This window comes from Elephas maximus, chromosome 4 (genome assembly GCF_024166365.1).
Source record: "Elephas maximus indicus isolate mEleMax1 chromosome 4, mEleMax1 primary haplotype, whole genome shotgun sequence".
NCBI lineage: Eukaryota > Metazoa > Chordata > Mammalia > Proboscidea > Elephantidae > Elephas > Elephas maximus.
The window spans coordinates 61,109,993-61,120,441 of NC_064822.1; the positions used below are offsets into that span (position 1 = coordinate 61,109,993).

At 41.0% G+C, this 10,449-nt stretch overlaps 1 protein-coding gene across 1 annotated transcript in view; it reads left to right on the forward strand.

Moving 5' to 3' along the window:
• Positions 1 to 9,143, forward strand: part of DYRK4 (dual specificity tyrosine phosphorylation regulated kinase 4) — a 67,112-nt gene extending 57,969 nt beyond the window's left edge. Inside the window, exons 12-15 of the mRNA XM_049882246.1 lie at positions 1,592 to 1,652; positions 6,091 to 6,220; positions 8,158 to 8,333; positions 8,896 to 9,143. Of these exons, the coding sequence (XP_049738203.1) occupies positions 1,592 to 1,652; positions 6,091 to 6,220; positions 8,158 to 8,333; positions 8,896 to 9,143 (615 nt within the window). The remainder of the gene's footprint in view (positions 1 to 1,591; positions 1,653 to 6,090; positions 6,221 to 8,157; positions 8,334 to 8,895) is intronic.
• The last annotated feature ends 1,306 nt before the right edge of the window (positions 9,144 to 10,449 follow it).

A 10,449-nucleotide genomic window follows, 5' to 3' on the forward strand; every position in this document is an offset into this window, starting at 1 on the left:
ACAACTCTTGGAGAAATGCATGGAACTGGCATTTCTCTTTTTCCAATTAATTCCTGTTCCTGTAGATAAACATTAGTTATTGCTAGAAAGAAAAGGTTCAGGATTGATTCCATGCCAATCTTTTGGGTGTATAGACGTGAGTGCTGGAAGGAAGCCTGTTCTAGCCATGTTGACTAATCCTTTGACTCCTTTTGACTAACTGTGTGGTAAAACCAAACTATGATCAGTCATCAAAAAAATATTTTAAACAATCAATCAGCTGATACACTTATTTCAATTTTGTTGAAAACAAATAATTAAAAATTATTTGACTTATATCTTTATTGTTCGATCATTGGTCATTCAGTGTCTTAACTCATATGATGATAGCCATACCCCGCCCCCAAAAAAACTTAAGCAAGACTCATCAAATGAGTACTAATTATATATATTACTCTTTCACTTAGAGTCGTCTTGTTATGGAGTAAAATTAGACAAAACAGGGAAATAATCCTAAAAATTTGGAAATTTCACATTTTAGGATTTTCCCTGTGAACAAAGATATTTTGACTTTGAACGAAGATCTATCTATCATCTATCTATGCCAAATTTCTCTTTTCTAGATTATTTCAATGTCACAGATGGTCAGAGAGACACACCCTTAAAAAAAAAACCCTTAAGAATTATTAAATATAAATAATTTCATTTCATAGCTGAAACTAACAATAAAATGTTAAAATAATTTAGGTAATAATAGCTATAAATGGTAGCTACAGTGAATGAGCACTAGCCTGGGAATCAGTAAACCTGGGCTCTAGCCCTGCCTCTGTCTCTTTGGCAAGTGACTTCTTTTCCCTGAATATCTGTAAAATGAGGGGATCCAAGTAGATGGCTTCTAAGGTTGATACTGAATAATTTTATGATGCATCGCTGAATCATTCCCACTTCCAGTACCAACAAGAATGGGGTGTATAGGATCTGGGTTAAGGTTCCTTCTGCCCTAGAACAGAGTCAGTTTCCTCTTGACCTCAGTGTCAGTGGGACTGAGGAGCAGGGGGGTGAGGTCAAGCATAGATTATGGCTCAGATTCCAGCTGCAAGGACAGGTGATCCACTACTGAGGGTGACTATAATTTCTCTATGTCTGTGCACACCTCTGGGTGGTAGTGGAGAAAGATGAACAAGTGGGTGGTATGCTTTTTTTCAAGAAGGTATTTTGCCTTACAGTAGTCTGAGGCCCATCTGATGATTCCCATCTCCTTTACTCTCCTCTTTTCCCAGTGCTCCATACTGAGATATGTCATTCTAAAGTCAGGTATGGCCAGTATGTACACTGGTTTATTTGCTCTGTCATCAAAAGTGGCCTGCTTCTAGTTGGCACTGAAGTCTATTTAGAATAACATGGCCAGTGTTGGTTCTCAGGATACTGAAGCAGCCCTGGATTAGGAGTTTAGAGACAGGCTTGGGCCTGTTCAGCCACTGACTTGATGTTATCACTTAATATTCTCAAGTCCTTAGCTGTAGAAGGAAAGTTTGACCAAAGTCCCACCCAACTCTAACAGTCTGTGACTGATTCCACAAAGAATGAACAAACTGCATTGTACTTGTTGAAGGTGCTGGGCCTGCCACCAGCGCGCTTCATTCAGATGGCCTCCAGGAGACAGACATTCTTTGGTAAGTCCCCTGTTCTGTCTTTTTCCCATGGTGACTTATGAGGTGTCATAGGCCTTAAAGACACCTCCCATACCCTAAACCCCATTTGGTGGTATTCACTTTGCCTTATCTCAAAGGGCAAGCTGTGATTAGGATTGTCTTTTAGAGAAGTAAAAAGATGCTGAGAAGTGGTGCCAGATGGCATCTGGAGAATGGGCTGGGGTAGGGTGTGGGGAGTCACATTGGGGATGGGGTTTTAGCAGTGAAAATACATAGGATTAGGAGAAAACCAGGTTCCTGCTTCGAAGATCTATCAGCACATTTTAAAATCTCAAAAAGATTTGCCCAAAACAATATGTCATTTGATTTCTTGACTGCTGCTTCAATGGGCATTGATTATAGAGCCAAGTAAAATGAAATCCTTGACAGCTTCAGTCTTTTCTCTGTTTATTGTGATGTTGCTTATTGGTCCAGTTTTTTTTTTTTCTTTATATTGAAGTGTAACCCAAAAGATTACAATTACGCCTTCTCCTAGAAGTTCCCCCTGCCTCTCCCAATCAACTTGCCCTCTCACATTATTATGTCTTCACCTCAGTGTGCAGGGAAATCAAAGAGCAGAACCTTCTTTTCAAGAACAGTGGATAATTCCATTACTACATTCTGTCATTAATGAAGCATTATTCTTCCTTACTGAAAATCTCTTAATCCCCCAAACCTTTATCATCCGGGTTCATTGCAACTTAGGTATTAAATGGGTAGGCAAGGACTGTCTGAGCAGTTTTGCTGTGGGGATGTTTTGGTTGATCAGTTATATACAGGTCATCTGTGTGGTTGCTGGAATTAAGCCTCATTCCCAGTCCCATGCTGCTTCCTCCTGAGTTCCCAGGCTCTGGATTTTGTGATCTTTTGCCTTTCTATTTGAGTGCTGCTGTACAAGATTGATAGGGCTTCCAGGGCACTGTGCACCAAAAAGATGAAGTCCCAGATCAGAAATCCCTCTGAAGAACCAAGAGAAATTAAGGGATTCCCAGCTAGGAAAAACCATAGTGGTCAGAAGGTCAGGCAAGTGGAGCAAAGCCAGACATGAGGGGAAGGGGACTCCACAGGCACACTCCTTGCCCTCTAGAACATTTCTGACCAGCCATGTGGTCATGCTAGTTCATAGGCTCAGGCTGGCTGTCAAATCCCAGTTAATCCTAGTCCTTCTCCCATCTCTTATTTTCAAGCAAGAGTGACCTCAGAGTGAGGGAGACAGGTCACATGAAGGATCCTCCACAATAAGCAAAAGGGGTTTAGTCATGTGAGCAAAGCTGATGATCATTCAGCATGTACTGGTTCAGGCATGTGGCCATTACAATGTTGGACCACTTCCATACCAGATAGTAAATAGCCACAGCCCTGAGCCCCTGCCACAGCCACCGCCTCCCTGAACCCTCTCCCAGAACTCCTTTGATCTCTTTATGATCCAGAAACTGAAAGGTTAATGCCTGGCAAGCAAAGGTCTTCCATGATCTAGCTTCAGTGCCAAGGCTGGCATCCATTCTGATTGGTTGGTGTCCACACCATACCAATGGTTAAATCTTTGAACATCATGGCCAGAGCTCTGAAGACGTTGTCTGTAAGCAAGGACAGTGCCCTGGTTACCTTAGAACAGTACAGCCCCCACCCTAGTTTGGGCAACCACCAGGTAGGTATGTTGAAATAACTACGATCTACTGTATCTCTGACTCTGTCCTGTTCTCCTCATCTGTAAAATTGAGGCTCCCTAGAATACTGTCTTCTATACATGCCCGTCTGCTGAAATTTTTTTTGAGTTTGACTTTCTATAGTTTATATTGTACAATACAATGCACATAATATATTGAGTATACATTTTCAAATAATACATACTTCCTCCCAGATTCTGATGTACCTCCTTCCTGGCCTTAGAACCGTGCCCCCATGCTTGCCTTTCTTCCAGATCAGTCTGATTATGGGCAGAGGACATGGCTGGCCCTCTGTTCTAACTTATAAATGAAACAATGGGACTGGTCTCTTGACCTTAAATAGATGTTTCCCTCCCACTACTTACAGTTTGGAGCCCTTGTGGTGCTAACCAAAGGTCAGCAGTTCAAATCCAGCAGCCACTCTTTGGAATCCTACGAGGCAATTCTATTCAGTCCTATAGGGTTGCTATGAGTTGGAATTGACTCAATGGCAACGAGTTTTTTTTCTTTAACTTACAATTCAGCCTTCTGAAGGATTTTAGGAAAGGAAAGTGGGGATATTAGAGTTTCCTTTTGCTAGACACAGACATTGTGGGCAGTCACATCTTAAGACTATAACACTGAACTCATGAGGTAGCATTGAAGTGAGGAGTAGAAGGGACTATAGGGCAGCTAGGTAGGAAGGTACGAAAGACATGCATGCCCACTTCGTAGAGTACCCAATTTCTATCATGCCCATTTCGTAGAGTACCCAATTTCTATCATCAGCCTTAGGCTTTTGGATGGTGATGTGGCTTTGGTAGTAACATCTACATGTCTTCAATCACTGTGTAAGAAGTGACTGCGTAGGGAACTGCTTCCTTTTTAGTGTTTCCCAAGCTTTATCCGATCTTAAGAATTATTTGGCACTTGGTTGTTGTTGTTGTTGTTAGGTGCCATGGAGTTGATTTCGACTGAAAGCAACCCCATGTGACAGAGTAGAACTGCCTCATACAAGTTTTCTAGGCTGTAATCTTTACAGGAATAGATCGTCAGGTCTTTCTCCTGTGGAGCTACGGGGTGAGTTCAAACCACTAAATTTTCGTTAACAGGCAAGTGCTTAACTGTTGTGCCACCAGGGCACTTGGGAAAAATGTTAATTTCAGACACCTCCTTTATAACTGTGATATTGCAGATTGGAGTGGGACCCAAGATTCTATGTTTTAACAACACCTTCTTGTGATTCTTATGATAAGGTGAATTTGGGAAACACTGTGTCCACTTCAGCTCTTGGCTCTCCCTTTCCCAGGTTCAGGCCCCTGCCAACTGCTTCTCAACCCCCAGCCTCAACTAGCTAATACTCCCAATTAGTAGCAAAGTGCTGTTGCCCCCAAGTGGTAAGATACTTAGGTGCCCAGGCAGCAAAGAGGGGAAGAACAAAAGTAGGTATTGGGGAGGACCAGAGGGGTGAGAAAAACTTGTGCAAGAAAAATAATTACTTAATATAGCTTTAGAAGCTATGTTATTTATAAGCCTGTGTGCTTGATTCTTCTGTGGCCATTTGTAAGAAAGAACACAGGATAAGGTGGGAGCACTGGGGACACAGTCAAAAAGGAGGTGGGAATTTTTATGACCTCACAGTTCCTTTACCCTACACAATACCCCTGCCCATTTTTATCCATATAAACACTCAGATACCTGTGTTAGTATGTCTGCACATACACATTCATGGAAGTCTGTCTTCCAGGAATACAATAAAAGCAGAGTTTTTGAGGGGAGGCCCTGTAAATGGCATGGTTATAAAAGTAATACAAGCACTTTGTTGTGTACTTTCTAGACTGTCCATTAAAGAACCTCACTGAGTTTTTCGGGGAATTCAGTTGCATGTGTAAATTGTGTGTGTGCTTATACACCCATAAGCATGCAGATTTGCAAGGTGTGAACGAAGTGACCAACTTTTCTCAACATGCAAACTAGAATCTAGACATCCAAATGAATGGTATCACCTTCAAAGCAATGTGAGAAGTATTCTTGGGAACCTTTGAAACTGCCTTCAGGGCTTCTTTTCAGGGACGGCAAATCATACATTTGGTGAGGGATTTAACCTGTGGAAATGGCTGAAAGCCATTTGAAGCCATGTCCTATGCAACCAACCAAGTTTGATCACTTCAATTATGGACAAAATTTTGGTGTGAGTATAAAGATGTAATGAGGTTAATTTTGTTTGTGTGGCTTATAAGCTCTGAAAGCAAATCCTTAATGCTGAAATGGATTTCTTGTTATACCCGTGAATGTCCCAAATTCTCACTTTATTGGGCTAAAGGGGAAAGAGTAAGGGCATAGATAATCTAGAAATGGACAATATCCTTTTTGATCAGAGCTGAATGCTTTTGTCACTTCAGATTTATTCTATTACTATTATCACTACCATTGCTGTTGCTAGTACCACTACTACTACTTTGGTTAATGCTAAGCCATTTAAACCATCTGATTGGGAAAGGAGGTGGTGGGAAGGAGGCTCAAAACATGCAGGGTAGTAGGAAAAATTGGTTTTTAAGTTTAATTGTATTTATTGCCTAATCTACATGTGGTTGTTTAAACTAACTGAGACTGTGTGTGTGCTTGTGTGGGTTGGGGTGTGGGGGAGTGTAAGACAGAGAGTGAGACAGCTGCCAAAGACCACGCCAAGAAGCAGCAGGGCTGAGTGAACAGCTATGATATGACCCGTGGATATTCACACCTGGAACTAAATACAGAATGTTGTATTTCTAAAGATTCCAAAGGTTTTCCTAAAAATATAACCAACAACAGGGGGAAAAAAAGATACCCGGACTCCAAGGATCTCACGATGGTGCTGAAAACCTACGACACCAGCTTCCTTGACTTTCTCAGAAGGTGTTTGATGTGAGTTGGTTGGGTTATTTTTGCATCTGGGCTTCCTCTTAAATACTGTCCTTTCACATATGTTTGCTGTGAAAGCTGAGACTGGGAGACAATTATAAAAATAACAATAAATCTTCTTGTATTAGGCATGAAGGGAAAGGGTGAGCAATAAAATATGCTGTGCAACTTTTTAGAATCCATATGCATATTTTGAGTCTTAGAAATTAGGTTCTTTACCTTAGTCAAGTCCTAGTAAAAATGGAACTATCATATAAAGCCCCCAGCCAGCACCCAGTTTAGAAGACATTTAGAAAATGTTAGCTATTTTTTTTTTTTTATGAGGTTGCTATTTTACGACTATTAAAGAGGTTTTCCAAGCCAATCTCCACTGAGTGGCCAGTAGAGCAGCTGAGCAATATTTGGCAAGTCATTATTGCTCTCTGGGCCTCAGTGTCTTTTTCTATAAAATGAGGTACTCCGAAGGTCCCTTCTCACTCTGTCAGTCCTACAGTTGTTTAGTATTTTCAGAAGGCAGTATATTTATATTCTCTCATTCTTCCAGTGGGATGGAGTAGCTTTAGCAAATTGCTCTTGTGGCATTTGCACATCCTGGAATTTAGTTGCCAGCTCAGATGGTAAACCATCATTTACTGCTGGAAGCTTTGCCATCTGGGGTACATGCTACTCATCTGAATAAAGGGGGTAGAAAAGGATCCTGTACTTCATCTTTACTCCTACCCTACCCCAGCCTCTTGTCGAGGCTGTAGACAAACTCACCACTGAGGCAGAGGTGAGTTGTCCAAAAACCTTAATCATCCAGAAACATCTCAGAACCAAGTAAAAAAAAATTTTTTTTTTAGGGCAAAGGTCTGGTTGTTCACAACTTGCAAGAGGCAGTCAAGCTGATACGGATTGTCACCTTATTACTCCATATGTTGCTAATTAGCTGTTGTTTGGAATGAGAGGCTAAATGTTTTGAGTCAAATTTAGTACGGTAAATGGAAAGTCCTGTGTCTAGGCTTTATAGGCTAACTCTAGAAGTTCAGGAAAGGGAAGAGGTAGCTTAACAGCAGTTCATTTGACATAGAACTGGGAGCTTGAGTTGTTTATAACCTTAATGAGTCTGTGATGTTAATGCCATCTACCTGCTGTTACAATAGGAGATATTCCCAGTATGATGGACACCAGTTAGGCAACAGCTGATATTTCCTATCTCAGAAGGTGGAAACCCTTTCATGTGATCAGTAGTCAGTAGCGATGTGAATGTCTTTAGCTAGCTGAAGGACTGTGATATAAAAGGATTAGTTGTCTTACTCTGCATAATGCCAATAGGTAGAATTAGGGCTTGGGTAAAAGTTACTAGGATAAAAATGGCTAGGAAGTGAGTTTTGGCTCAATGAAAATGAAGAACTTTTAAAGAATTGGGGTTTATCAAAATGAGAATAGGTGGCACTTTGAGATGGTACCTTGTCACTGAAATTACTCAAAAGAGGAGAAAGATTCCACATTATAGCTCTGTCAGATGTGTTTGGTTTTAGAAGTTTGGCTGAATTATACCCGAGTCACATTATAAATCTTAATATTCTTGCATTTTCCAGTTCTGTTTGTGATATATTTGGAGACCCAAATTCCAGAGTATGGGAGTTGAAATTAAGCATTTCTTTGTTGTGATCTTAGTTTACTGACCTCCAAGGAGATTATAATATTTATTGTAAGAGAGTTTCTAGGAATTCTGGAAGACATGGGCTCTAATGTATTTCCTAGCTTGGTATTTACTTTTTCTACAAAAAATTATTTCAATAGTTGTTCCCCAGTACCTTTAAGTTATATGTTATAATCTGTTCTATTATATCTTTGAATTATATCTTAAATGAAACATTTATTAGGTTCTTAAAAATGTCTTAATATTAAAAAGGAAAATAGAACAATAACCAGTGCTGGGCTTTGTTGGTGTGTAGATGGGAACCTTCTCTTCGCATGACCCCTGACCAGGCCCTCAAGCATGCTTGGATTCATGAGCCACGGAGCCTCAAACCCCGGCCCAGGCCCCAGGCCTTGAGGAAGCCCAGTCTCAGTTTCCCCTTGGAGGGAAAGAAGAACAAGGTTCAGGGGCATCACCACTTGGGCAAAAAAGGTACAGCCCCTTCAATAGCCAGTCCCATTTCCAAAGGCCAGGGCACTAGGCATCTATGGAGGATTTGTGCCAATTTCTCTGAACTTGAGTTTGGATAATTATTCGGGCTACATCACTGCAGGCTGTCACTTCTTCTCTGCCTTTTGAGATTTTTCTCCAGGACTTTTGGCTCTAGCTGGGTCCTCATGTCACTTTTTGCCTGTTATCCTTAGGATTTTCAATTTACTCTTACGTTTTAACTCCCTAAGGAACCCTGGCAGTGCAGTGGCTAAGCGCTCAGCTATTGACCCAAAAGTCAGTGGTTTGAACCCACCAACTGCTCCATAAGAGAAAGATATAACAGTCCTCTTCCATAAAGGTTACAGCCTAGGAAACCCTATAGTGCAGTTCTACTCTGTCCTGTAGAGAGTCACTATGAGTAAGAATTTCCTCAATGTCAATGAGATTTTTGTCTTTTTAAATATCATTACCACCAGGATTTTCTCAAAGCCCTTTACTGCCTAATGGACAATGTAGTTCATATCTGAGTGCAGCTTGTTCTTTTTTCTCTCTCCTTGTGCAGATGAGATCACCAAAGAAGAGTCTACAGACAAAATAAGAGATGTAGCCAGTTTGAAGCCGGTTCAGAACGCAGGTGATCGGCAGGGCTTTCTGCAGCACAGGGCTGACGGTGTCCAGCTGCCTCATCTAGCAGAAGCTCCAGGAAAGCCAGAGGCACTTGTTGGGCCAGAGCAGTCCCCAACCTCTGCAGGGGATCAAAGCAAGAACTCCTCCCCCAAGAACACAAACATTTTACCACCCATTGTTTGACCTTGGCTAAGGGTGTGTCCTTTTTCTTGACCGATGATTTGTATTAGAGACAGCACTTATATTGTACAGTACTCCAGATTGTTGTTTTTTAACGCATAAAGGTTTGTTTTTTTTTAAAAATAATTCACACGACCAGTTGGCATGATTCCTCTTAAGAGGGATGGGGGAGAATTTATTTGCACCTAAGTTCCTTCCCTCTGCTTGCAACCAGACAAAACAATGAGTGGTTGTTATACTTAAACAATGTTATAGCTAGTTTAGTGGTTCAAAAACAATGGTTTTTATACTCAAACAATGTTACAGCATCGTTAATGGAGCTCTAAATAAAATAAATCTTCCTTCTCACTCAAGACTGCCACTCTTTGTCAGTCAGGATTCTTGTTTGAAAATGACAGAAGTTGAATTCAAACTAGTTTAAGCCACAACAGACATCTGTTACTTTATGTAATTGGAAAATCAGGAGGGGTGGATATAGTTTCAGGTACAACAGGAGCTAGGAATTCAAACAAGGTTGTAGAGGTCAGACTCCCTTTCCATTTATCAACTCTGCTTCTCTTTATGGTTAATGTCATTTTGATGATGGCTTTTCCCAGAATGGATGACCACCAACATTCAGCCAACAGATGCAGTGTTCCTTGCCAGCAGGAAAGTCCTGGAAATGACTGTTTGGATTAGGCACATATCATATGCCTGTAAGTGAAGCAATCACTCTGTCTGAGAGATTGGAATTATCTGATTGGCCAGCCTGGGTCACAAGCCCACATTGTGGTGTGGTGGTAGCTGCACCATGAGTGATGTCCTTCTAGGGCCATGTGGAGCAGGGGAGGGATGCTTTCCAAAGGAAGGGAAATGGATTCAACAAGCAGGCTATGTTCACATGTTCCCCACCCTCGCATCTAACCAATCTGATTTATTCATTTCCCTTCCAGTCCTTATCTACAAATTATAAATTATAATCTGTAAATTATGCATCCATAATTTATATGATTGCAATCATAGTATACACTTTGACATGAAACTTAAGATAATAATGTCATAAATAACATGGAAAATGTACCAGTCTTTATATTTTTCATTTTAGTGGCTGAATAAATTCTACCACGGGAGACACTAGGTAACTGTAGCTATGGGTTCATTTGAGATCCCCAGGGAAGATGAAGCAGAATAAGACTAGCAAAGGATTAAGGGAAAGTCCTGGGAAAGACATATATGCGAGGGGTTGACAGAAGTTGAGTAGACTCCTTCCTGCAAAGGCATCCAGAAAAGTAAGAGGAAAATTGAAAGCCAAAGAAGTAGAAAGTTTCCA